This window comes from Drosophila sechellia, chromosome 3R, assembly GCF_004382195.2.
Source record: "Drosophila sechellia strain sech25 chromosome 3R, ASM438219v1, whole genome shotgun sequence".
Lineage (NCBI taxonomy): Eukaryota > Metazoa > Arthropoda > Insecta > Diptera > Drosophilidae > Drosophila > Drosophila sechellia.
In genome coordinates, this window is record NC_045952.1 from 18,358,191 (window position 1) to 18,386,175 (window position 27,985).

Genomic DNA, 27,985 nt, shown 5'->3' on the forward strand with positions numbered 1-27,985 from the left:
TGGTCGACCTGGCAGTTGAATGAAAAATTTCTAAAATGCTCCAAAACACCTTCTCCCCTCCCCGTTCTCCTTCCTCAACGCCCCCTGGGCTCAACGCTCCTCTTTATGGCCCACTTAGTGGCTCAGTTATAATTTCATTAGGCAAATGCTGAGCATTTTTCATTAGCACTTCATGAACCATTGGCCCCTCCTCGGTTCCTAAGACCCTGCCCCCTTTCCAACATCGTGCTGGCCAACACGTTTACTTTTATCTGGGTCATAAAAGCTGCCAGTGCCAGAAAACAGAGTTTCGAAGAAGTTGTCGTCACCGGAAGTGACCCGAAGTGTTACCAAACTAACGCTACCTAAATAAATTACGGTTTGACTTGGCCGAACAAGAATTGCAAGAGCTAAAGAATATCGTTAAATATGAAGGTGGAATCCCTATTTTCAATAAAACTTCTGTGCTAAAACAACATACAAGTTTTGCTATGCAACAAAATCATCATTTAGAAATAAAGTGACTCTTAAAGCCGCTATATCCATTGAAAGAGTATCAAACAGAGCGTTACCCTGCCTTTTGGTCGCATGATCAGCCGCACAAAATGAAAAACACGCACGCCGACTCTGGCACTTATTATCTGCTAAATACACACTCGACTGACTCAGATACAGATACATCCATGAAATTTCGTAGGCCGCAGCACGCGCGCACCCGCAAAGGAGGCGAAACCTATCGCTTGGCGAACAATGCGTATACGTAATCACAGACGCGGAATGTTTGCCATTCGATTCTTTATCTGCAGACGGAAAACAACAACAGCCAGACAAGTCCAAAACGTAAGAAAGCTACAAATTTTTGTGAATGATTTCCGATTTCGGGCGTTTCTCGTCAGCAATTTTCGGAAACCGATCGCCCGCCTGGCAACAGAACGATATGGAAATGTGCGATTAGCTGGAAGTAAGAAATTCCATCAAATTATCTCGCTTTTCGTCACAATTTACGTGGCTGCCCCAGCGGCATTTATATGTATAAATAACAGAGACCACAATTGACGCAGCAGCCAACTAATGACGAACGCTATTCAAGCATACGTTTTTTGCCTTTGGTTTTGTGGCGATTTTGTTCGTCTAAAATTAAACAGAACAAAACACGAACTGAGTCATGCGTTAAAGGCGTGATACCTTCCAGAAGATCATAAGATCTGCGCTGCGTGCGTATGAAAGAAGAAATTGGGGAAATGGGGGAAGGTCCCCCATCGAAACATTCAGAAAGATACTTGGAAATGTGTGTGAAGGGAGAACGGAACGAAATCCATCTAAAATGTATTGCAGTATGCAGATTTTGCTATTCGAACTTATTTGCCTTCTAGGAATCTGAACTGAAAACTACTTTGGGAAACTTTCCCTGAATAACTGACGACTGAATTCATCAAAGTTTAAACTGTTTTGCAAGGAACAACAAACGGACTGCTACTTGGCCGAAAAGACATCGATAAAGCCGAGTGTCTGTGAGAGGGCGCTTGTTTGTGTGAAGATTTGTTGGCAGCAGACAGGCAGGCAGGCAGGCAGGCTCAGGTTGACCCACATCGTTATAGGCCATAAGCTATAGGCCTCAAGAATGGGTGCCTATCGTGTCTTTCTTGCCTTCTCGGTGATGTAATAAGTGGCAGGCCAAAATGACACACAAGAGTGCATTGCAGTTGCAACACACAAAGAAATAGATGGCTAGAAAGTGGGTAATAGATGAGTTATGCAGTCTGCCATAAATTTGTCATCGGACAGCACTTTAGCCATATTTATAGAGCACTTTTTGAATTAATTCAACGGGAAAAGCTAATAAATGTCAGCATTCTGGCAAATAAATATAGATCAATTTCATGCAGCTCTGCTTCTCGCCTCCTTGCTATCTTTTTTTATTTTTTTCTTTGCTTCGGTTTTAGCATGGCAACATTTCACTTTTCATTTTCGCCTGCAAATGAACCGCCCTCCAATCCACACCCTTACGAATCCAATGTGCACTGCATTTGGCCCGCAGCCAAAAGAGAATTTTTATTTTTGGCTCCTTGGCTAAGCTCACGACTGCAGCCAGGCCATGGATGGTGCCGTGTATCCAATAGATACCCATACCCATGCCCATACTCTGGGGCAAAAGTTATCTAGGTTGGCTATACTATATACATATAAGCTGACGGCCCGACTAAAAATCAATAAGCGGCGTCACGAAGCCCATCCAATTGTAATTATCGAAGGTGCCAAAAAGCCCATTTCAAACTAATCAAACTGCAAATTGCGGGGGGTTACTACTCCCTACTACAACCCCCTATCCTTCCAAGAAACTGGGTCATAACACTGACCCAATTTCCCCTTTATATAACTGCCATGGCGTTGGGTGGCAGATCGACCTCCGTGCGGAGTAGTTTGCAGGCTGCTGCATTCTCATCTCCCCACGAACGACCTTGCGGTCCGGGCTGAAGGTCGCTGCTGTTAGCCAAAAGGCATCCAAACATTCCGCCATATACATATATGTACGTATTTCATTTAAAGAAATATATATTTCGAAACTTTAAAGTAGTTGTGTAAAACACGTGATTCATTTGGGTTTTTTCAACTCTATATGAACACATCTATCTTATCAGCAAGTGCTAATCACTATAGTCTGGTGTACTGACAAATTGGAGGTCTAAGCCGGTATAAGTAGAGCTAACTAACTATACATGTATGTAGGCAGTCAGTGATCCATCACAGAATGCCGGCAACGATGATGTCATAATACACACGTTTACGTACATAGTGATGAGAAATTCAGTCTGCTGGTTGGCTGCTGATATCAGTTAAGGTCCAAAATCCAAACGGTAATTCAACAAAAATTCGCGGCACTCTGGCAATTGTTTATAGAAACAAAGTATATAGCTATTTATAAATTCAGCATTCTGTGTTTATAAGGCGAAGCAGCAGACTTCAAAGTCCAATTGAGAAATGCATGAATTATTTTTAAAAATCTACCACTTTTAGCAGGAATTTTGTACAAAAACATCGAAATAAGTTTTTGTTCAAATTTCAGAAGGCTAAAAAAAAGGTTTAAACGGGTTTTTTTTTTTGCCACTTCATCTTGACATCAAATCAATCAAACGGGGATTTTTGCCATGAATCACTGAAATATTTTCGTATTTCTCTGGTCAAGATAAGCTGATTCTTCATTGGTTTCTGTTCGTTTTGAATTTGCTTTGGCTTTGGAAATATGTGCCTTTCAATATCTGTTTGTGTTTGCACGCCTGTTTTCTGTGTCAAATGCATTTTTCAGTCATCCACCCACACGAGTAGGGGGAGAAATAACAAAAATCGACCTCATAACACCCACCCACCCACATAGCACATCCACACACACGCACACCACAGCAGGTGAATGGCGATTCGACTGTGTGAATTTGTGCTTCTCTATGTGCCGATGGCCTTATGTAAAAGTCTGTTCGTTATTTTTACACAAAATATTGCAATTTGCTGTGTTACCCCTACACATACGTATGTATATGTATATGTATATGGGCCCACGGTACGTATACGTACTGTATACTGCATACAGTGCGCTCGCATGGCGAAAACTGTGCAAGGTCAAGTGACTGAGTGTGAGTTGTTGCTCTCGGATTGCAAGTGCCTCCGATTTAATTGCCTTGCCTGAATTTTATCTACGCTTTCAAGTCGCCGCCTTAGTCAGGCTTTAATTAAGATTTTTACTTGTCAAGCTTCTCTAACCTATTCCACAATTAAATCCGGCGTTTTTTTTTGAGCTTCATCTCTTATATAAGATGATGAAAACGATTTGCACTGCAAATGAGAGAGGGATACAAAAAATTTGGGTTACAAGCGACTGCAGCGATACTAAATTTAAAACTGCCGCTGTGCGAGCGAGAGCAAAAAGGCAGCTGATTGTTTTAAACAAATTGCCCGACTAGACACACGAAAAAAACTGCTTGGCAATGTGTGTGAGCTAGCGAAAATGTGTTCGCATTGTACTTCCATTGTTTTTGTGTTGTTGTTGCTTGAATTACAGGGTGCCTGTTTGTTGTGCCATTGCATAATGCCCAGAGAATCGCAATTGCAATGGCAGATGTGCAGCTAGTCGACTGATATTACGTATACGCCACCGAAAATCAAGACCTGCTTGGTTTTTGGATTTTGATGCGGGTTTAGCTTGGTGTTGGTGCTGGTGTATTGTTGTTTCTGTTTCTGCTTATGGGTTTATGCAATCCAGGGGTACAAAATCACACTATGGGATGTGGGGGGGAGGGGGCTAAACGCAGTTAATCAGCTGTTCAGCTGAGGATCGATCGACTGTTCGTTGGCTGTGGGCCCCTGCGACTTCCGCTCGTTGTTGCCGACTCGATGGGGAAATGAACACTGAAGCTGGCCAACGGCAATGGGCCAAACAGAAACTGACGTCGGCGAGTGCAGCAGCGGTGGCAGCAGCGAACACTGCGTCGACGTCGACTGCAGCTGCGTTTTTGGCTTTGCTTCTTCTGGTATTCTTCGTTGTTGTAAAAGGAAAACTGTTACAATTTTAGGCCAAACGCGACGCGAACCGATACCGCTTTGATGGCCACGTGTGTGTCTTGTTCGCGCTTGTCAGTGTGTGAGTGGTTACAAGTGTGTGTGTGCGGCAAAGACGCTCTAAGGTGAAATATACTAAATGCAGGGCGGAATTTTGTACGAAATGTATTTCTGTCTCTCGCTGCAAATGCAGCTGCCACAACACACACCGCACACACACACACACAGAGCCACGTATATACTATTCGCTTCGCGACTAAAAACTAAAAAGTCAAACTACTTTGGTCTAATGCTGAAGCGCAACTGTCAGCTGCTCGGGCCGTTCAAAAAAAGCTAGCTGAGATAAGGCTAAAAATCGAGGAGAGCGCGCTTTCGGTTAAAGCTCTCTCTGCACACTCACACAGACGCACACATGGATGCGAACAGCGGAAACCGAAAGCTTTTGCAGTTGCACATGACGCAAACAAAAACTATCTAGCTCTCTTTATCTATTCCTTACCCTCTCGTTCGCTCTCGCTGGCTGTCTCTTTCTCCCTCGCACAGTTGCAGTTTAATGTTCAAGGTGATGTTTCGCTGTGTGCGTGTGCATGTGTCACAGTTTTTTTAGTTTTTCGGTTTTTTTTTGTGGGAGAGATTCCACAATTATGCGAAATTATCGATCAAATTTTGCTCTAAGGTCAACCTTAAATTGAAAATTCCGCTTTTCCACCGCGAATGCTCCCCCTGAGGCCAACAGCTGGTATCGCAATTGTTAATGTTAATCTCGTCATGCACGACCTGAAGCATTTCGTGTGATTAGTGCCCGTGCTGTCATTACAATATTAGTTCGATAAAACGAGAGCTGGCACACGATCTTGGGCGATAAATGATTTCAAGTGCGCCGACAGCCGACATTGCACACAGTCCCTATGAATTTTATCTATCTGATGAATCCCCCCAAAAAAAAATCCACAAGCTTGGGGAATGTAAATACATACATATGTATGTATGGAGATGGGTGGATGTGAAAATGCACAAATCTACTGACCAAAAAATAAAACAATAAAATTTATATTATAAGAATACATCTATACGAAGAAGTAAAATTGCAGTGCAAAGATTTTAAGTTCTTTAGAATTAATCAAAAACTATTAATTATGATACCAATAAAATGCAATCCACTGTTTTGTACGAATGAATCAGTGTGATGATGGCTAAAAAGCGTATTCATCTATAATTGTCCCCTAGATTAATGATTTAATTTGTTGACCATAAACTTGTTATTTCCGATGATATATTAGCTTGATTTCTATATCCCTCGATTGCGTAAGCCGCAGAGCTCAGCTCGGCCATTGCCTATAATTTTATGGCTGGTTTTTTATTGAATTTGACGGCGTTTTATATGCGAGCACTTCAATCCCACCTAATTTCGACATAAAACTTGTCATGAGGTCACCGATAAGCGAACAAAATGCACAGTGTGGCAACAAATGTGGCTTTAATTACCCTGCAGATAATTGTTTAACCAGTCCAGAGGGTAGAAATTGATTTCATTCTCTGAGTTGACTGAAAAAATCATTGCCGTTCTGTCACCCAGAGCGATTGCATAAGACACGAGCAGAAAAAAGAGACTCTTAAATGCACAAGTATCACACTATATACACGTATACTATGGACTAAACGGGGGAAAATTCGCTCGGGCGGAAAATCAATTTCGCTTTCCTTGACCTCAAGGGAGAAGAGAACGAGGAAAGACAAAGGGGAGTGTCGTCGACAAAGGATAATTGACGGTCATTTGAAATGCAAAAGTGACAAAAGTGGCTGCATTGGCTAGCAGGCAAATGTCGAAATAATGTCACCACGTTGCGATTTGCCTTTGCCGTTGCATTGTCTTTTCACAGCTGCAGTTTGCAGTTCGGACCAAGAACGAGAAATCTTGGCCAAATTCAATTCGGTTGGCAGTGTGCAGTGGTGTGTTGGCCGAAAAGACGAAGCGAAACGAAAATAGAAAATGCCAAATGGCTTTGCTTTCGTTTTGCAGCACAAGTGCACACGCGACTGGGTGAAAAGCGCGAAAACAGAAGCAGAAAATCGGGCGAAAATAAATATAGTTATATTAATCACAAACAAACAAAATCAATTTGCAGCATGAACATCTTTTTAATTGTTTGTGCCAGCCGTTCGGCGATTTCTAAAGCAGATCGCTGAAAATTTCCCTCATTACTACGGACGGTTTGCTATTTGTGCGGGGCATAATTAATGATTTCGAGAGTTTTCAGAGCGTTGCATTCGATGCGCCCATAATCGCACCTCGGAGCCCACAAATCCCAATCCGCCGATGTGCGTGGATAGTATAAAGTACATATAAATCAAAAAGAAATTCGGAGCAAGCGGAAAAACCAAAGCCAAACGAAAAGCGAAATTATAATTATTCAGAGAAATGTGTAACAAGAAAATGCTGAGTATAATCATATGCAATTTTTGTCTTCTCACTGATTAGTTTCTTAAACGATTCTTAAGTCTTAAGATTATTTTATTCGAATTCCAATTTATCTCTTTTCACTGTTTTCAATATTGTTTTCGAAATTTTTTCTTGGGGAGAAATGAATACTTTTTGTTGAATCGAACTGAAGCTTATGGCTAAGAGAACATCATTTTAGTATGGCAAAATTAGGTTCGTAACGAAATGTAATAAACGAGTAAACGAAATGAAAATCATTGATAAATTGGACTTGCAAAACAAATGGTATTATCCTGAGCAGGAAACTGGTAGATCTGAAGATGCACTTACCCTGTAATGAACTTCCCGGTGGGGCATTCTCGTTATTCTTGGAGTTTGTGGAGCAGCAAGGATGCCAAACGGCCACTGGATACCACCAGCTGTGTTCACTTGCTTGCATTTCATTCAAAGCGAGCACAGGGTGTATCCCAATGGCAGTTGCATATGGAAAATTCGCTTTTCGCGAAAAGCTCAGCAGAGACACAAACCGTTTTTCCCGCTTTTCACCAAGCTGCAGACAAAGTTTCCACAAGCGACAGTTTCATTTAGCTGCACTTTTATAATACACGTTTTACAATTATTTAACTCGATAAGACACACTTTTGGTTTTTAAACATTAGTTCGCAATGAGCCACTAAAGTCACATTTTATTATACTGCTTTTAATTATGTTAAATGTATCTAACTTTTCTTTGCACTAAGCAAACGCGATATAAGCCGCAGTTTATATGAATTTATAATTTTAGTTAAACGAGAGCTAAACTTATTCATATAGTCATATTTAATTTAATTTCACAACTAAATGCAATGGCACTCTGAGTGCATTACGAATTTAACAATGCCGTATTTTTTTAAACATCATTAAATAGATGAGGCGCAATAAAAACGATAGCGATTTAAATATAATTTTTATATTTATTTTATATTTACTTCGCTTTTACTTTTTTCTGATTCTGTGATTTTCTGTAGTTTATCTCACAAACTTTAAACTCTACTCTGTTACCTGAACCCATTTATATCCCTCTTCACTATTTGAACTGAGTTACTTCCTGCATTTTTCTCGATATTTAATTAATTGCACTTACACCATCTGTGACTCGTGGGCGAAACTTTCCGCAGGTCCAACTGGTCCTCTTTTCAGTGTGACAACCGAAGTGTTTTTGTCGTGCATCTCGTCTCCTTGGTTTCGGCTACAAACAGCTGCCAGCCGAGTGTATGTGTACATGCACATGTACATATGTATATATATATATATATCCCCGATCCCGCGAAATGGGGCGCGTGTATCCAATATCCTGCTGCTGCCCACGCGTACTGCTGCATGAGTGTGGAAAGGTCAAGGTGCAGGCTAAGAACAACAACAACGAGTGTTGCATATGGCAAATGTGAGCTAGTGTTAGTACGTCCGTATGCCCGTTGGTGTGCGTGTGTGTGTGTGTGTCGAAGAGAGCTCCGTTCGTGTCGTTCTCAGCTGGTTAATTATTCAAATTTAATTGCCATATGCTGGGGTGCGTCACTTGACTTGAGTTTTATGTAAGTACACACACCGCAGCGACCATATTGTTTGTATTTTTCTCCCATTTTCGGGCTGTGTGCTAATCAATTCTCCACACCTGATTTTGCCACTAGGGCGACGCGCCTTTAAAATGAACTTGGAACGAAGTGCACACGGACACTCACAAGCGAACGAACTGAAAATAACAGCGAACAGGATACTGGGCACACGGGGGATAACTAGGCGTATGCGTGATGCTGACCTCATCGGTCGCCCGCTCGTCACCGAATAAACTTTGCCAGCTTGTCCAACGGGGAAGCTGCAGCTGGGCTCGCACAGGTGGAGGTCACGCCCCTCCCCCACTGCCTCCCGCCTCCCACCTACCGTTTTCCCGCTTCTCACTCCGCTGTCCAGTCCCGCTACTTCGCTACTTCCTATCCCCTTAGGTATGCAACACTATGTGCCTACAACAAAACAGCAAACAGTTGGCTGACGCCGGCAGCGACTTCGACTGCGCTGCCTTAAGCCGCCCACGCAAAAGCTGCTTGCTGCTCTCGCGAAAATCAAAAGCTGCGGGAGCGAAGCTTGCGCTCAGCTCTGATTTTGTTTTTGTTTAACTTAATCAATGGAAAACACTCACACATACACATACCTGTTCAGCGCTCTCTCTCTCTCTCTTCTCCGTTCTCTCTCTTGTTTTGCCGGCAGTAAAAAGTTTTCAAGTTCAAGTCGCTGAGAGAGAGCGCGCATGTCTGGTTCACATAGGCTGCCTCGCTCGCACACCCACACAACCGTGCAGTTGCATTTCGATTGTTGTTCCGCCTTTTCGCTTTTTGCTGTCGTCATGCAAAAATCAACGAAATCTCCTCCTTCCCCTCATCGTGGCCCAGTGGGTGGTGGTGGATGGCTGCAGGGGCCGAGCAAGTGGGCGGTACAGTGTGCCATCCAATCCTTTCGACTTATCGCCGCTCAGCTGAACTGAACTGTCGCTAATTAAATTTCCATGCTGACGCAGCTCGCCGCCACCCTAAAAATAAACAAACAAAGAGATTTTTGTTTAGAAGACCATCGATAAAATGCACGCTAACATTATCGATTCCGCAGCATATTGGTCCGTCTATAAACAAACATTTCGCTGTGCCATTCGTTTGCACATTTTATGAGGGCGCAATTTTTGGCGGAATTTGCACAGACAACGAAAAAAAAAAAAACAACAAGCACTTGAAATATACAATTCTAGATAAAAGAGCAGTGGGCATATACATACATATATTGCTTAAATTTAAAAATATTACACAATAAACATTTTAAACCACTTTGGTTTGGTTTAAAATAAATCGCTGAATAGGACAAGATACAACTTGTTCCCACCTTTACATTCGAAAAAGTCGTAGAGTTACTCTTTTTCTTCCATTTGGGTGTATCTCTACTAATAACCAAACCTAAAGAATTCGTTTTCCCTGGCTCGCTGCGTGATTCACCCTGTTTTAAAACACGAGGGAAAACGAATATATATTTTCTAGGTTCGCCAGTTTCGCTGTTTCTCCACCCTAATATCAGCGCCCACTCAAGGCCTTTTCGAGTGCATTGCACATTGCATATTGCACAGCTGGTGCAACGAACTCGCCGCTATGCAAAATGGAATTTAGTTTAATGTGATATTTATGAGCCATGTGCCATGGGTGTAGACACAAAAATGTCTATTTATTTCTAAAAAATTACGTGTTAAGGTGCATAAAACCATAATGTATGGATCATTGCTTATTAAAGTTTTTAGCCGCATCTTAATGGTTAATTCGTTTTAAACACATGGTAATGGCGTTTAAACTAGATAAACAATACAGTAAGTGGCATTCTTGGTCAGTGGAATATTTTGAGCTATGCGCGGAATCGATTTCAAGGTTTGGGGGGATCGAAGTTTCAGCTTTTTGCTGTTTTTACCGTTGAGCTACGAGTCCATTAAGTAAGAACACGCTGTCGATTAATTAAATGGCCAACAGAAATTTTCGTTTTGCTTTGGCAGGTAGTCAGTCTGGTCGAAAGGGGACTGATAGGGCAGGGGGAGGCGGTGATGATTGCAGTCGCCACTCAGCGTAATCATCAACATCAATTCAATTAAAGCTCCACGGTATATACCGCGTGTGTGTGTGTGTGTGTGTGTTCGCGCGAAAGATAATAAAACTGAATGGCAAAACGCATAGAGCAATAATAAGTGCGAATAAGTGTCGCAAAGCGAGCGATGAAATCAACTTTATCAACTCTAGCTACACATTAAAAAATTGTGCACATTTCTGAAATGCATATTTATCATGATTTTCATCATATTCTTCCTCCCTCTCATTTAAAGTCATAATTCCCTGTCCAAATTATTTTACTAAGGGCATAAAATTTTTCTTTCTGTGTAAATGAGACCACACTGTGTGTGTGAAAGAGAGCGCCTGATGTTTGCTCGCTTTTTATTCGATTGCCAGTGGATGTTTGCCGCCGCCGCTTTTTGTTTTTATGGTTCGTACTTTTCGCCTCTCCTTTCGCTGTGTTTGGTGCCTCTGGTTTTTGCTTTTTGTGCTGCTTTTGCTTCCTCTTTGTTTGCCGCCGCACGTGTAGGCGTCTCTTTTTCACCAAACTGGTTTGCCACACACACACTGACGCACTTAAATGCACTTGGGTACAGCACAGCACTATGACAGCTACGTATTGCCAGCTCGCTCGAACTCTCGGCCCAAGTGCTGTATGTACAACTAGTATCTTAACCTTGAACTTGAAAAACACACACGCATACATTCAGAGGCGCTGAAGAGAGAGAGAGAGAGAGAGAGAGAGAGAGAGAGAGAGAGAGAGAGAGAGAGAGAGAGAGAGAGCGACATACTGAACGAACGTCGACAGAGCTTTTGTGTGTGTGTGTTACTCTCTCTGCATAACTCTCTATGTACATCTTTTCGTTCTCTGTGTTGCCCATTGCAGCTTACTCGATGCATACGTAATATGGCGAACACCTGGGCCGAGGCATCATCTTCTAACCTTATTTAGACTGCCCACCTCAGTATCTCCCCTCTAAAAAATACACCCCTCACAACAACATCCCTAAATACCATCTATTCCCTTTTGGACTCGCATACAAATGACGCCACTTGGCAATTAGAAGTGCACAGCAAAAAAAATGCCCTAAACTAAATGTTTCTCTGAATTAGGTTGACCCGTTTCTGTTTATCCCTAGCTGGAATATAACTATCTATATAGGAAAACTTGATACCTTTATGGTAAAAACTTCCGATTATAAGCAATAATAAGCAGTTGGTAGATTTATTTATAATGTGGAAAATTCTTCAAGTTCAATTATATTTGTAGATAAGTTAGCTGGAATGTTATCAAAAGCAAAGAATTCTGATAGATAATATTCAAGCACTTACTATTCAAAGGAAATCTAAATTGGATTTGAATAAGTGCAATTGGTTGAAATATAAACTATAATAGATTATTTCATAATTTCTGTGTCACAGATCGTAATCAGCACATCGATTTCCAATGATTTTCTTTTCTGTGTACCGTGAAGATGACTTTTCCTGCCCCAACCCATCCCATCCCATTTCCATTCTCATCCACATACCCGCTTCCGTAATTCCCTAATGAGTGTGGGCTGTGCGGCGATGTGGCGAGAGTTACGTAAACGAATTTCGAAATCCCATTTACCCACACGAATACGTATGCAGATGCACACATCGATGAACTCGTATCTTGTGCAAACAAAAGCGGCACGCAAAGCTAAACTCGAGTCAAGTTCAGATACAAAAATATCGCATTGTGTACGGTTGGCTGTGGTTTTTTACTGTGAAAAGAGGGTGGGGGTTGGGGGAATGCCGGGAAATTGCACTTGGATCTTGATTGACTACGAACTGCAGTTTACAATTTCACAGAGTTGCTTACCGCACTCGGCCGATCGTGTGTCAATAGATAATCTGAGTCACACATATACGAACCACATAGAAGCGCCGATCTGCGGATGACACGTGATGCAATCGGAAATCAACAGGCTAACTGGCCGATCGTAAATCTACAAGTTATCCGAATGCTCAGCAATTCCATGAACCGCTTGGTAGTAAACACGCTTTTTACGATCCATTACATTGATGGATGCAATATAAAGTTATATAAGGGTATCGATTGTCGATCTCTTAATCTATCTGATAAAACAAAGGCGTATCTAAAGAGTAGTTACTTTGATTTTCAGCAATTATACGCTTAGTAAAATTTTATTGTTATGGCTAGTTTTAAGGGTTGAAGTTTGTCTACAAACCCTATTTCTGTTTTAAATTTTCAATTTGTTTATAATCAAATCAAAATCAGAACCGATGGAGAATGCGACTGCATCAGCGACAATTGCCAGCAAATTAGTGCCTAATTGTTTTTGCCGAGTGAAGTCATAAACAACTTGGAAAGCTGACAAACAAAATGGCAACACACACACACTCACGCAAATAGAGCCATCATCATTTCGCGCAAAGTTCCTAAGAATCATAATTCCCTTTGGCCAAATTCCGATTGGGTTTCGTTTGGCTTTTGGTTTTTTCTTTTGACTTGTATATGTATAAACGGAACTGTTTAGAAGCTTTTTCGCATTTGTTTTGTTTATTTTCGCTGCCATTGTGGCTTTTTTTCGCGATTATGTATTTTTTCTTCGGTTGGCTTAATTTGTGTTGTTTATGTTATAAATCAATTTTGATATTTCTGCAAATTCCGTGCAAAGGAAATCAAATGATTGGGAGAGATGGCCAAAACACATTGAGTGTCATTGTGTGCGTGTGTGTGTGAAAGAGAGAGAATTTTTGCAAACAGGGGCGTATGTGGTTTTTTTGCTAGACGGGGCCAGCGATTATTTTTTAAAGAACATAGACATATTTCTAATAAAAGCTTAGATTGAAAAACACTGGCTTTTATTGCACAAAAATTAGGTACCTGCATTCGTTTTAATTGGGTAATACGCATTCTAAACAACCCATCCCTTTTTCGGCGCGCCCCTGTTATTAAAACTTAGCCGTTAGCAATTGTTGACTGTATTTTCCATAATCACGGAAAGCGGTCGGGTGAGGGGGACGCGACGGGGGTGGCGGATTGCCTTTGATGACGCCGTCGAAAAAATGTTAACTACGACGCAATTAAGTTTACTCACATTCTGTTGTTTTTTGCCACATTTCTTTTTGTGTCTGTGTTTGCCGATACTTTTTGTTTTTCCAACATGCACTTTGTTCAGATTTGGTAAGGGCAGAAAAACGGAAAATTTTCACTTTTCGGGCAAGAAGCAAACTTAATTCTGTGGCGAACTTTAATTCTTTAAGTTTTATATTTGGGTTTTTGATTATCTTTATGAATTATCTATTGGCTTGGGTGAACAGGCAGCAAATGCGATCGGTTGAAGGCACCGCTGTTCAATGTCGCCGCTTTTTTGTGAAAGTTCTCACCTCTGCCGCGGCGCAGCCTCTGCCAGCGTCGCCGTCGACGTCGACAGAGTTTCTATCTACTGGCAAAACCACTCTCTTCCCTCTCTCGCAGACTCACAGCGTGCTGTTTCGTCAAGTTTTTTCGTTTCTTCCTGTTCCTGTTTCTTGGGCCTTCTACTTTTGCCCTACTGCCCCACACTGCCCCTCTTCGAAACCACGAAAAGCACATGTGATTCTCTTCGCAGTGGCCTTCAAACTGGCTTGGCTCTCTCGCCAGCTCTTGCTCCACTCTCCACCATTCTTTCATTCATTATTCTCCTCCCCTCATTTCTCATCCCTAAAATGTATCTGTATATGCGCACTTTTATCTGTGTTTGCAACTCACTTTTGCTTTTTGCGAATTCCTGTTTTTATTGCGACGCTTTTTCTAGCCGAAGCAAAACAAAACAAAAGGCTGAAAAACAATTTCAAGGGTTCGGGTGGTTGTGAGATCCTCATCCCTTGATCCTAGCGAAAAGCTTCACAGAGCTTTCAAAGTTTGAGCAAGGAATACGAGTGTATGGACATTTTAAACTGGGTTTGGAATGATTAGGTTTTTTAGAAATTTATATGCTGATATAATAAAGAAACAAAAAACAATTTCTAAACAAATGTATGCATTTCATATAGCAAGTGAAAAATGGATGACGAAATGACTGATAGTTTTAATAACTTTGTGAAACAATGCTCACCTTTTATGATCCCATTTGATATTTTATTAATTTATTGTTCCACCGACTTCTTCTAATTGCTTTTTAATTGTGGTATCTTCATGTAAAAACTCACTTGTTTGAGGCACGTATTTAAAATAGTTGTGAAATGCGCTTGCATTCTTAAATCAATTTCGTTATTTACTTCCTAGTTTTTCTAATCACACAATAGAATGCACTTAAAAGGATTTAATTTATGTTTGGCGAAATTACCTATTCGTGTGTTTATCTTCGATTTTTTTGTGATATGACACGCACTTCGCGTAGAATTGAGCACAATTAATTTCCAATTATTTTGCATTGTATTTGCTTTTCCATTTTGAATGGGTTGGTTTTTAACTGATTCAATTTCGCTGTTGATGTCATTTGCGTGTCTAATTTGTAACAAATAATGTAGGGATTGTTTGCTGGCTCTTTTTTGAGGTGGTTATTATATGCAGTACTTTTTGTTGTGTTTAGAATTCTTCTGCTTCCGATTGGGAATTTTCTGGGAATGGAGCGTTGTTGGCAGCTCGCCTGCCACACTTTCAATGCCAACGCGCAGCCCAGCAGAATATGACCGAGCCCGACTAAAAAATGACTAAAGCCCGAAAGCTTCCGACGCGAAGAGAGAAGAAACGAAGTGGTCAAAGTGTGGGAGAAGAGAAGAATGGGGACCAGAAGAAAGCAACGTACATATGTATTGAAAGGAGCTGAGCGTCCCACTGCCAGAATTAAAATGCACAGATATACTTGCATACGTATTGCATTTGAAAAGGAAACTCTGGCAAGCTCAGCTCAAGTTCAAGGATGTTATGTAATAAAGCGAGGAGAGAGCACAGCACGAAGTGGTGGTAGTGTATGTGCAAGTAAGCAGCTCTCTCGCAGTAACACACACATAGGCAGGTATTCCCCATCTGATCCCCTTTCGCTTTCTCACTCGCCCTCTCTATCGCCGTCTCCCTCTGGCCCAACCCCTCCCCCAACGGCATCCCTTTTCCCTTTCTTGGCATGTACTTGTAGTTTAAGTTGTGCAGTCTGCCCTGACGCGCCTCGCTTACTGCCGCACTGGTACAGTGGTCACCCGCTAAAGCAGGTCAAGAGCGGGAGGCTTACTATACCAACGGATGCCATTAAAAATGATCTTTACCTAATAGGAAGATTAGAGTTATGACAAAAAATAAGAAATTTGCAGATCCTTATAATTCCCAACTAGGTTGGATAACACCTCATTAATATTGGTTGCAAAAAACATGTTTGTAACGGTTCTCCCCCAAGGGTGTGCACTGTATATGCACTGAGTGCGCTGTGTATCTACTGGTTCTGGGCTTTTCGGTTCGTGTTCTGGGCCTGGGCACCGAAATGTATATAATTAGCGCATTTATTGACTAACTGCCGCTTGCAACACAAAATGCTTGTAGTGATAGAAGGGAAATACAATAATTACTTGGCTTACTGGCCCTGCTAAGTGTACGGATATTTGCTGTCATATGTCTGACGTAGGTGGGACTTGCTAATACCTATGTATGTACATACATACATATGTACTTGGTGCATGTGATTTCGATTTCGATTGACAAATGTGTGTCTGCTGCAATTTTCCACCGGTTAAGCCAGCACCCCAAATCTGCATCCCCACACAGGTTGTGGTTGCGTCTCTTTCTTGCCTGCTACAGTCATCTCTTTTGCTCACTTATAGGTCTCTCTTCCAGTAGCACAAACATGCTGCCATTTCGATTTTAATTTCCTAATTGAATTTGTTTGGGGCCGCTGGTGTATGTGTTGGTTTTGCGAGAGACCGAGAGAACACTGCCCGCCATGTTTGTTTTATTGTTTAATTTAATTAAATGCGTTAAGTGCAACTCTTGCATACCTAGGCACTTTGTAACGGTCGCACCCGCAGATGTATCGCTGGCAGCTCTTGTAGGTTCCATATTTTCAGGTAAATATATGTATTTCTGGCGATTCATGTACATATCTGTATCTATATCATCGGCTATATGCAACAGATGTTAGGGCATGTCGGGCTATACCAATGCATCTACAGATACAGATACACAAATACACACATGCGACTGCACTGGCGCACTCCGAAGCTTATATAGAGTCACATATATACCCCGTATACAACTATATAACCACTCGCCCGATACACACACAGCCATGGCTTGCACTTCCACAAGCACAGTCACCGCCAACTGTTTGCGCCCACCTTTCTCTGCGTAAGCGAAGGAAACTTTTCTATCGCTGGCACTGTGGGGAAATGAACAAAATTTCATTACGGATTACGAGCGAATTTAGTTACGAATAGAGAAGTTGAAAATCAGAAAGGGTCTACTTATTTAAGAGTACCAAACAATTTTGTCACCTGTTAGGTAATACAGAATACCTAACGGGATTGAAAAAAAGAATCATTTGTTAAAGAACACTAAAAATTTATTATGAAAAAAAAAAACTAATTTTTACTTTACTTTATTTTTATTAAATAAATTCTTATGACCCTTTTTAAAATTACATTTCAGAAAATTCAAATGTTGCTATTCTGGTTTTTAAGTCGACTAAACTCAAGAAAAACTTAAAAAATTTTGTTAATAGGAAAAAGATAATCGAGTATGCCCAAATTTGCTGAAAATGTCATTTGCTACTAAAAATAATCCTGGGCTGGGCTCAATTTTGCTCGAAATCAGTTGCTGGCCTGTAAACCATTTTTAAATGAACAAACGTATTTATATCCCCTGCGAACACATATATTTCTTTATAGTACTTGCTGTGCGGGCCGAGCTTAGAGCGCATCTATTATAGAATGTGTATACTTTGGGGAAAATTGTGGCAGAGTGGGAGGGCAACATTTCGCCAGCACTGTGTAGGTAGCTGCTTGTTCTGTCGATTTTGCTGCTGCTGCAACAAGCACCCTTACCCTTCCCCTTTTTCGCAGCGCATGACTGTAGTAGGTGACCTTGACAGTGAACTTGAAATATATGCTACAAGGATTCACTCTGCTTGTGTGTGTGTGTGCGTGTGAAACGCCGTGGAATGGAACAGTGAGCCAAAGAGAGAGCTTTCGCAAAAGTGCAGCTGTGTGAGGGTGGTGAATTGGCTGTACACCAGTATATAGAGGGCAAATGATTCATCGCTACTTGCGACGCGTTGTCTGCAGTCGATGTTTGTGAAATATGTGCCAGAAATTTCGCTTTCATGTTTCGCTTATTGCAGGAGGAACACAGAAACAGAATCGGGAAACAGAGAAATGAGAGCCAGAGGGTAGCTTTTATGCAACGGTAAAGCTAATGGGCAGCATATGTTGGTCGTTGCACTGGACGGACAAGTGTGCCAAATGACTCACGGATCCATGCCAACTTCCATTTTCATTTTCATTCCAATTCCCATTTCGATTTCAATTTCACTTGCATTTGCTATATTCTTGCATTTCCCTAGCCCACATCGCCTTTCACATTGTGCATTCAACTTTGACATTTGGGGGCTTATGGCGCTTTTATGGGGGTGGGAGTTGTCATTTATGTGTATGTGCCAACCCCTTTTCAATCACTTCCCCTGACGAAAAGACCGTTGCACATTTTCTGGAATCGGCTAGGCAACGTGGCGTATGAGCAATATTGCACCGATTTCTCATATTGATGCAGGAAATTGCTGTGACCCAATTGGTATTTTAATGGCAAAGCTAATAACTTTTCTCGATCATAACTCAGTTAACGGGGCAACCAAAAACGGCAAGCGATTTCCATCAACTTTGTTAGTTACAGCGGCAATTAATCAAAATGCATTTTAAGCATGTAAAATGTTATTTTCAAAACCAATTAACACTGACACTCACCCTCAACCGTTGAGTTGCACACACCTACGTTATAAGCTAAACAAACACAGGAAAATGCTGTTGGAAATTGTTGCTAAAATTATAAAATAGAATACGGAAAAATGCGGTGAAACTGAAAATTGTATCTGTGAGATAATGAATTTGTTGGCAAGCGGAGATGGAAAGATGCAAACGTAGGCAGAAAACATGCGATACAAGTTGGGAATGCACTGAAAAAAATCAAAAACACCTGAAGGCAGCATCTTAAGAAGTAAATACTTTTATAAAATTTATTATAAGATTAATATTATAAATTAGACTTCAAGATAACTCAATATAGAATACATTTATCCATGTGTAGTCATTATTTTTGCCCTGTGTAGATGCAAATGGAAATGTTTCTGCAGGCACCTGCAGTTTGGCAGGTGGATTAGTCCAAAAGGCAAGAGAAGCCAAAAACATGAAATTGCATTTGAAAATTTAATTATTTTCGGTAGTTTTCCATATCAGCCAAAAAGAGCGAGGAACAGAGAGAGAGTGAGAGAGCGATAGAGTGCACATCACATGAGCGATTTGATTTGTATGTGTATGCGGTAACCTTGAGATTCTTAGTTCCTCGCTGGAAAGGGATGGCCTGCTTTAGAGCGAGCTAGAGATAGCGAGAGAGAAAAAGTGCGAGAGAGTGGGAAATGCAGTTTGCGAATTGCGCCTGTGTGCGTTCAAACTTTTTGCTTTGGCACATTTCGCTCGGTGTTTGTTTTTTCCCTTTACTTTTTCGCTTTTCGAGCGCAAATGCAATTCACGTTCAAGGCCATGCCAGAGATATATGTACATAAATAGAAATATATATGGTTATATATAAAAGTGTGTCAATGTGTTTGTGTGCATCGTCAGTTGTCAACTATTTTTCAGTACAGCCACAGATACAAACACAAATTGCACACGGACACAGCAGCAAGTTCATACAATCAATAAAATGCAACTTCTCTGTTTTATCTCTCTTCCGTTCCTTTCTTTTCTTTTCTTTTCATTTCTTTCCCTTTCCTCCGTTGTCTTATCGCCGCTGGTCTTTCTATTTCGTGTTTGCCAAACATAAAAAAAATAATCTAAATACAGCTTTGGAAAACGAAATGACTTTCAGCGCAGCGCATTTCCTAATAAAAAAAAAAACGAAATTGCAAGCGTGGGTAATAATGTTCGATTCTTTAGTAGCTTAATTTAGTTTATTTAAGTGCACTTTAGGAAATAAACTTCGTTTACTTCTATACTATTTGTATAAACTCATTTAACGATTATATTTAATGTATATGATAAGATAGCATGGCAGATTGATTGTTTGGAGGTACTCTTGAAAAGGCGCTGCCAAGATTGGAATGAATAATTTTCCAGCCCACTGCATCATTTATTGCACCCATGATAGACTAGTCATATTGCTCATCCCCCTAGACTATACCCCCCTGTATTATATAAATTGCTGTAAAATGGCAATGAGAATGGCATGCAATCAAGCGTAAACAATGTAGAGAAATACCAATTATGGCAGATGCTAAGACGTGTAGGTTAAGTGGAAATTTTCTTATCAATCGACAGCTGCAGTTGACCTCAAGCGTCTTAGTATCGACTTGCGAAATAATTTATTAAATTATACATTGTATATGTATCAAAATTGTCAGTTCAATGTGAACTGATTTAAGCGTATTAGCCACAGGTGTTTAATGCAGAGAAAACGCAATCTTGCAGTTCCTCGACTATCAGATACCTCTTACCCATGGGGAGCTCTAGGAATATGGAGATGTTTCAGTAGCAAATCGACAGTTTTCCAGATTGCAAACGAGCGCCTAGCGACGACTATGTTTGTTGCACACGACTATCTGACGTCAATGACAGGGTTTTATAATTTGTGGGCGTCAGAGTGGGCGTGGGCCTTTCCAGAGCCGCAATTGTGTAATTTTTTAGTGCTAATCAACAACGAATCTTAAACGTAAGAAAAGGGGTTGATGATATATTGTTTGAGACGATGTTCTTGGAATATTCTTTTTTTTTTGTTCATATTAATATATTTTGTATGTGCACTTTTCGATGCACTTGGGCGTAAATGCACTTTCATATTAGCAAATCAGGCGAATTTGTTTTGCACATTTGCATAATTCGCACTAAGCGTGTCCAATTAAAGTTTAATTGGGTATTCCACTTGCTGGGCTTTGCATTATTTTCCCCTGAAAATGTGTCAAGGAAATTCCGCGCTCCTTGCCATATGGAAAGCGAACACGGAAAATGTTTTAGGCAGGCGCCGTTGGAATGCAAACAACGCTCGATGATGAGAATTTCTATTTGGGGGGCAAGGTCATGGTTGTGGAGAGATGCTCCGTCTCTACCTCTCGCTCACTCTCTCTCTCTCTTTCACTCTCTTGCATATAAATTCCATTGGGGTCGGGGAAACACCCAGTTTTCCGGGCGTGGGCGTGGTCATTGGCGTGGGCGTGGGTGTGATGCAGCAGAAGACGCAGCAGCGGCAGCTGCCGCGGCATCCTGCAAATCCATTGACGTGGGCCAGGCCAAGTGACCCATATGCGTCACGCCCGTCGACTTCCTGGGCGCTGCTGCCAGTCAAAAGCACTGTTCTTGGCCATGTTATCGGGTTCCTGGGTTGCCGTCTCCTCTCTTTCTCTTCTCGCCACCTCGCCTTCCTGTCCTCGATGGCTCTGGTAATGGCCACTCGCCGCTAATTGCATCCTGCGGCGCTTGTCGGATGCATACGAAATGCCATTTGCACTATAAATGATTTGGCCAGCGGGCAGGGTCTAATCCTTTGTGAGCCGGACCAGATTTCACCAGCTGTTGGCATATTTTATACATTTTAAATTGTTCCCTATCGGAGTTTTGCGGACTGATTGTTGATGAGCACCATAATATTTCATAAACACATTAGTTAGTAACCCAATAATAGAAATAAAAGGCATTTGGTAAGGTATAAGAAAACCTAATAAATAAACTCGGCTTATACTACTTACTCTGTGGCAATTATCGCTTAAAGTTATGGTTTGTGTTAATAAAACATACAACTATTTAAATAACTTATTAATATCCAAAAATATAGTTTAATAATTTTTGCGAACATCACAATAATATTCATTCACATTGTAACAATGTCATATATTTATATAAAAGAAATATTTATATTGTGTCCATTTAATCCATTTCATATTTGCCTTTTAATTTTATCAAAGAACCATGATAACATGCATCCAGAAAGCTTCAACATTTCATAAGCAGAGGGCGCTGTCAAAAGCTCGCTCACAAAAAGCTCACTCGGGAGTTGCCATCCTGATTTCTATAGACGTGTATTCGGTTCTAGTTGACAATAAAATAACAAAGACGTTACTTTTAAAAGGAGATGACGGATATGGAAAGGTTTAGAACAATATGATTGCGGATTTCATTTTTCAGCGTCATTTTATTATTTTTTAAATAATTTAATCTAAACAATATAAAACAAGCCATAAAAATAAAAGTTAGAAATGTTTTATTTCTAAGATATGATTGTACCTGTCTTATGTAAATTCTATAATAACTATTTAACCTGCAAGTATTGGTTTGGGGTAAGAAAGCAGAAATGGAAACTCACACCCCTATTCATGTTACGCATACGCAACGTGTGCTGCTCTTTGACAGGCAAAATCACAGCGTGATTGAAAAATTGTCATTGAAATTGGTCAGCGATTTCCGCAAGTCAAGACAAGTTGGAAAAACAAACAGATGAAGGGACCGAAACGATAATCAAAGTGATATCCGACCGTGTGGCTTTGTCAGTTGAGTGGGATTCGAATTGAAATTGTGACAGTTTCGCCGGGGGAAAACTGACCACATGTCAATGCAAAGCAACTTCAAAGCGACGAAATGACGGACGTGGCTGACCGAGTGGGCGTGGTTGGGATGGAATGGTATTAAGGGGGCGTAAATGCGGGCTAATGGCAGGTAATTGAGGCAACAATTTCGCATTCGCATAACTGGCAAATGAACAAACCGTTGCTGCATTGTGTGTTAGCCAATTTAATTGGGCGAGAATTCATAAGCGAAATAGTTTGTCGAACGGGGTGGAAATTGAAAACGTCATTTGAATGCCAAATGACAATTAGTATTTGTCGTTTACCAGGGCCAAGAGGCCATTCCATTCCATTTTGCTGACAACTTGGGCTGCTTTAGACCCAAATCACAAATCAATTGTGGCCCACACCAATGTGAGAAATAGTTAATGGCCAAAGCTGAGACGTTTTTGACCCCTCAAAACGGCAATTGAACTCGGAATTCTCAATGTTGTGCACTGGCAAAAATTATAAGTAATTAAGTGTTTTTATTTATACGAAGAAAATATGTGTAAAACATAATTTATACCATTCACAATCATAACTTAATCAAAATATACTTAATACTAATAAAATGAGATTTCAAAAATAAAGTTATAAATATTGTAACTATTATTGCGTATACACTAAACCGCTTATGGTTTTTGTATCAATTGATCTTAATTTCTCTCACTGCATTTTTGCATTAGTTGACACGCCAATTAGTGCATTTATAATTCATGACGTGGGTTAATTGCTACACTTAAACCCAACAAAACGGCCAACGATTGGGGCTGTAATTCTCCTAAGGAGAATCCAAACCTTATCTCGAACAACAGATAGCAGATAATGTTCCTTATGATAAAGCCCGAAGAAGAGAGCGATTGTGAATCAGTTTTGGCCGCATCTTTGCAATGGTAACCACACAGCAGACCAAGGAGATTTGCGAAATTATTCGTCTGAAATCAACCCAGGTGTTCCTGGTGGCTGGAACATGTTTGATAACGGTAATGGTCACATTGCTCTGCATTGGCTTTATGACCAGGTACGAAGTGGAGAACGATGTGGCCAACGTGGCGGATGTGGATTATTGGAAGGATAGGGTGGCGCCCTCGCAGAAAATCTGGTATGATAAGGGCATTGATGAGCTCAACGAGGCACTAAGGCCACATGATTTGACTTATCCTAAGAACGTGAGGATATTTGTGATACTGGGAATCGATGGACGAGACTTGGCTGCTTTTCGATTTCCAACTAGAGATACTAGCCGTGGCAATACCAACTTTATTTGGGATCAGTTCCCCCACTTGGCTCGCTTGAAAAACAGCTGCAGTCAGCAGTTTCCCTGTCAAGTGGCCAGTGTTTCCCGAGCTCTTTGGTTGGGAATTCCTTTGGATAAGGTCCCAGAAAATCAGCAGGATTGCGGAAGGTTATTTAATGCAACGCAAGAACCGATAAGCATTCTGCGACAGGCACAATTGGCTGGCCTGCGAACTGGTTTTGTGACCACTCAAAGGATTACCGGACCCACAGGAGCTGCTTTGGGAAACACTAATGGCCACTATGAATGCGATGAAAGGATGCCGCGGAGTTCCATAAAATCCGGTTGCCAGGATATAGCCCAACAGTTGATCTTGGGTGAAACTGGTAAATCTCTGAATGTACTCATCGGCGGAGGCAGGCAGATGCTGAGCAGTCTGGTGCCCAACACCAAATATGATCCTGTGGATGAGCTGCTCTGCGAGTCTAACGATGGACGCAACCTGCTAAAGGATTGGAGAACCAAAAAACTTCGGGAGAGCAAAATCAATCCAATAATATTCGATTTGATTCAGCGAAGGGATGAGCTGGAGTCCCTAAATTCTAGTAGTTTTGATTATTTAATGGATGTGATGGCCAATGGAGATTTGAGCGGTAATTCAAAGGCCCCAAGTCTGAAATTGATGGTGGAGAAGTCTTTGAATGTGCTTATTAAATATAAACAAGGATATCTACTCATAGTCGAGCAATTTATTCCATTGGGTAGTGACAAAGGACAGCAGTTGCAGCTATTGAACGATACTTTGGTTAATCTTCACAAGGATCCGGATACTTTAACTCTGGTTTTAATGACCAATGCCATATATCCAAAACCAAGCCTGGATGTCAGCGAAGAAACCGAGACAATCAGCCTGCTTCCGGAGATATTTAATGAGGCGGAATCTGAGATCCGAAAACGACTACACCAAATACCATCTGAAAGCTTACTTTTTGCACAGGGTGAGTAACTCCTTCTACGGTATCCTGGTTATACTTATACATTTTATTTATTAATAACTATTTCAAGGCCCCAAGTCCTCAATTTTTCAAGGTGTTCGAAAGGAAACCTTCCTGGCACATGCAGTATCCCATGTCCTTAGCAGAAGTAGAGCTCGACCTTAGAATACTATATACGTGTATATGTAATACAAATGTTTAGGCAAAATTAAATATATTTATATCAAATTGCAATAGCTGTCACCCCGAATAAAAGACGTCCTTATAATTTGATTGATTTATTAAACATTAACTAGAGATCGTTGATTCAATGCTGCTAATAGTTGGTAAGTCACATGATAACATTGCCGCCGGACTCCGCAGTCGTCGCCGTGGCAGTTGCAGTTGCACTTCCCGTTGCAGTTGCACCTGCGGTCGAGGGAGCCACCCAATTAAAGGCGTGGCCAGCGGAGGACACCCCTGCGGCAGTTGCCACTTGCCTGGTTGCTGTCGCTGCCGCTGGAGGTCCCGTTGCCGTCGTTGTTGCCGCAATGCGTGGTACCGGCCGCAGGACATTCGTATTGGGATTGGGTCATTTGACGGGCAGAGGAGGCATCAAAGTTTGGGCCACATTGGACAGTTGCCTCAGGTGATTGGCCTGCACGTATTGGAAGGCCGAGGATCGCTCCAAGTGCTGCGATAGATAGAATTCGCCAAGGGAGTAGAAGCGCCGCTGATCGAATGACTGAAAGGGAAATCCCGGAAAGCGTTGTCCACCCGCATAGTTCTTACCACTTGGGGGCGGGTAGATGGGCATGCCAGGCGGTGGGCGTGGCAAGGATGTATAGGGAGCGGCAGATGTGACCGCCTGTCCAGTTGTATGCTGCAGCTGGACGTGATCGGCCAATTGGTGGCCGTTGATGGCCAACTGCTGCTGCTGGGACTTGAAGAAATCCAGATTCTTGAGATTATCCAACATCTGATGGGAGGCCTGGTGTTTTTTCAGGTAAGCTTGACTGTTGTTTGTGGAAAATAAATATGAACATTTCAAACTAACTGCTTAAAAATATTTAAAATTTCACTATTTTAAATACCAAATAACTAATAAAATTTTGTAGTTTTTCCGAAAGTCTTACTAACTCACCGTCGGAAAGTCTTTCCGCATATATGGCAAGGATAAATGCCATCGCTGGCATCATCGCCGCTCCTAGTCGCCTCCTGAACCAGATCGCCTGTTTCCACAACTCGTTTCTTGGCGGGATTAACGCCAGACGCCTCCGCTTTGGGCTTGTGCCATCTGCGATGGGAGGCCAAGTTGGCCGGGCAATTAAAAACCTGCGAAGTAAAACTTGTTTTAGCCGCCTATAAAGCGAATCCTCCCTTTGGACCACAAACCTTTTCGCACTCGGAGCACTTGTACTCGATGTGAACGATGCGGGGACAGCGGTGCTGGGCCAACATAAAGGCATCATCGTAGACAGTGCGACAGAGCTGGCACATGTAGTCTCCAATCTTGTTGTCGATGCTGGCCAGGATGGCCTTGGCCTCCTCGGTGATTTCGACCACGTTGAAAGCCGGATCAATGTCGCCTTTGCGCACCACCAGCTCCTCGTCGTCACGCAATTTGCGAATGATGGTGCCAGAAACTGGACTTATGGTCTCCTCATCGATGGCCATGTGTTTTCGTAGCTTCGACCTCCTACGTTCCGCCTTGTGGGGTCGAGAAATGGGTGGTGGCGGAAGTGGAGGTGTAGCAGGGATTGAAGAAGTCGCTGGAGCCGGAGGAGGTGGAGGAGGCGGAGGAAGGTTGGCGTTACTAGTAGTTCTAATCTCCGCCACGCCACTCAGATCTGTGTAGGTCTTCCCGCTGTTGCTCTGGACTTCCGCCGAATCGGAAACCTCCACATCTGGCTCTGGAAAATCCCGGTCAAAGAGTCTGGCCAAACCATTTACCGCCTGGTTGTGCAGCTCCTCATCCTCATACAGAAGTTCATTGCGTTTCAGGGCCGTGGTCTCTATTAGTTGGGCCTGCAATCTTGTGGCCACCGGGTCCACCGCCTCATCCTCGTCATCGTCACTGCCCAGGACATCGACAAACACCTCTTCCTCATCAACGTCGCCATTATCGCTGACTTGTACCTGCTGCGTCTCATCGTCGCCCTCGTTGACTTCCTCCGTGTCCGTGGCGTACTCATTGTAGTCATGGGAACTGACAACTGTTTCATCCTCGTCCTCGGTCAGCACAATGGTCTCATCTTCCACGTAGATGGGCGAGCTGACGCTCGATTGACCCGCCGGAATTTGCTCAAAGTTATTTTTCGTCCCGTGAAAATGACTTTTATTAAAGGAAGCGCCATCCAAGCTGCTGCGTGTAGCATATTGCTGATGATGTTGCTGATGTGGTTGTTGATGTTGCTGCTGCTGCTGCTGCTGTATCTGCTGCTGATGATGATGAAAGTAGCCCGGCTGCATTGCCAGGCTCGACGGTCCTGCCGCAGGATCAACTGGAGCTGGAGCTGCAGGACTCGCCATGTGCGGACGCCACAGGTAATTCTCCTCGGACATTAATCTCTGGCGCTTGCGAGGCGGCGAGGGCGTCGAGGGTGGAGTAATTGGCACTACACTGGCCGCGGCGCGCAGTGAAAGATCCAAGGGGGAGAGCAGCGAAATAGCCGGACGATGCTGGCCAAATTGCGGAAATGTCTCGTTGATTGCTGGTAATGCCCGACACTCCACGAAGTGTGTGGTGGCTGGGTGGCCCCGGAGCAGGGCGGGCAGTGGCTGATGCTGGCCAAGATGCTGCACCGACTGGAGATGGGACTGCGGTTGTGGGTGTGGATGAGGATGTGGGTGAGGGTGCGGGTGCGTCGGCGGATTCATGTTCATCATTTTTCTCCCCTTTTCTATTGCGTTGTAACGTCAACTTTCTGGTGTTTCATTTGAAGTTAGTAATCAGTCCTATGATTGCACAATAAAGTGTCAAGTGTTTTAGTTTGGGCTTTGGATTAAAGTTAACTGAAATAAAGTTTCTCAAATAAATAGTAAATCCACTATATAAAATAAAATAAATACATATAAGAATAAAATCGGTATTTAATTATAAAAGATGATTTAAATTTACCTTTTTCTTCATCTAACCCTAGATATGTTTCATTATTTAATGCACTTTGATAATTAATTTTTTTTAACTATGGGTGTATTATTATTATGTATTTAAGTTTAACACTTCACTTAATTTTTTGTTTGCTTGCTTTTGTTCTAAATATTCAATGTGTAGTTTGCACAATTTTAAAAATTTCGTTCGAAATTAAACTTTAATCGGGAATCACTAGAAACTTTTTGGTTAGCCCAAGAACTATGCAGTTAGCTTGAGGATTTTCCGTGACACGCAACTGACGCGCGGCAGGCTTCAAAGAGAACTGAACGGCGGACGGTCA

General features: G+C 42.0%; 2 protein-coding genes and 1 long non-coding RNA gene across 5 annotated transcripts; 1 reads left to right on the forward strand and 2 right to left on the reverse strand.

The window, feature by feature from the left end:
- Window positions 1-7,606: 7,606 nt before the first annotated feature.
- Window positions 7,607-15,221, reverse strand: LOC116801821. Of its 2 annotated transcripts, none has more exons than XR_004362252.1 (2): window positions 13,665-15,221; window positions 7,607-9,527 (listed from the first exon to the last, which is right to left on the reverse strand). It is a non-coding gene; the product is annotated as an uncharacterized LOC116801821 (long non-coding RNA). The 2 variants fall into 2 exon arrangements; XR_004362251.1 differs by having other exon boundaries at window positions 14,664-15,219.
- A 1,209-nt stretch (window positions 15,222-16,430) lies between these two features.
- On the forward strand, window positions 16,431-24,849 carry LOC6606993 (intestinal-type alkaline phosphatase). Of its 2 annotated transcripts, XM_032722215.1 has the most exons (3): window positions 16,431-16,602; window positions 23,024-24,572; window positions 24,640-24,849. In XM_032722215.1, the coding sequence occupies exons 2-3, from the start codon at window positions 23,228-23,230 to the stop codon at window positions 24,732-24,734; spliced, it is 1,440 nt and encodes a 479-aa protein (XP_032578106.1). In that variant the 5' UTR covers window positions 16,431-16,602; window positions 23,024-23,227; the 3' UTR covers window positions 24,735-24,849. The 2 variants fall into 2 exon arrangements, with proteins under 2 accessions (XP_032578106.1, XP_002031782.1); XM_002031746.2 differs by lacking the exon at window positions 16,431-16,602 and having other exon boundaries at window positions 22,960-24,572.
- LOC6606994 lies at window positions 24,832-27,978 on the reverse strand. Its single transcript, XM_032722214.1, has 4 exons — window positions 27,670-27,978; window positions 25,944-27,506; window positions 25,693-25,883; window positions 24,832-25,564 (listed from the first exon to the last, which is right to left on the reverse strand). The coding sequence occupies exons 2-4, from the start codon at window positions 27,435-27,437 to the stop codon at window positions 25,141-25,143; spliced, it is 2,109 nt and encodes a 702-aa protein (XP_032578105.1). The 5' UTR covers window positions 27,438-27,506; window positions 27,670-27,978; the 3' UTR covers window positions 24,832-25,140.
- Window positions 27,979-27,985: the final 7 nt, after the last annotated feature.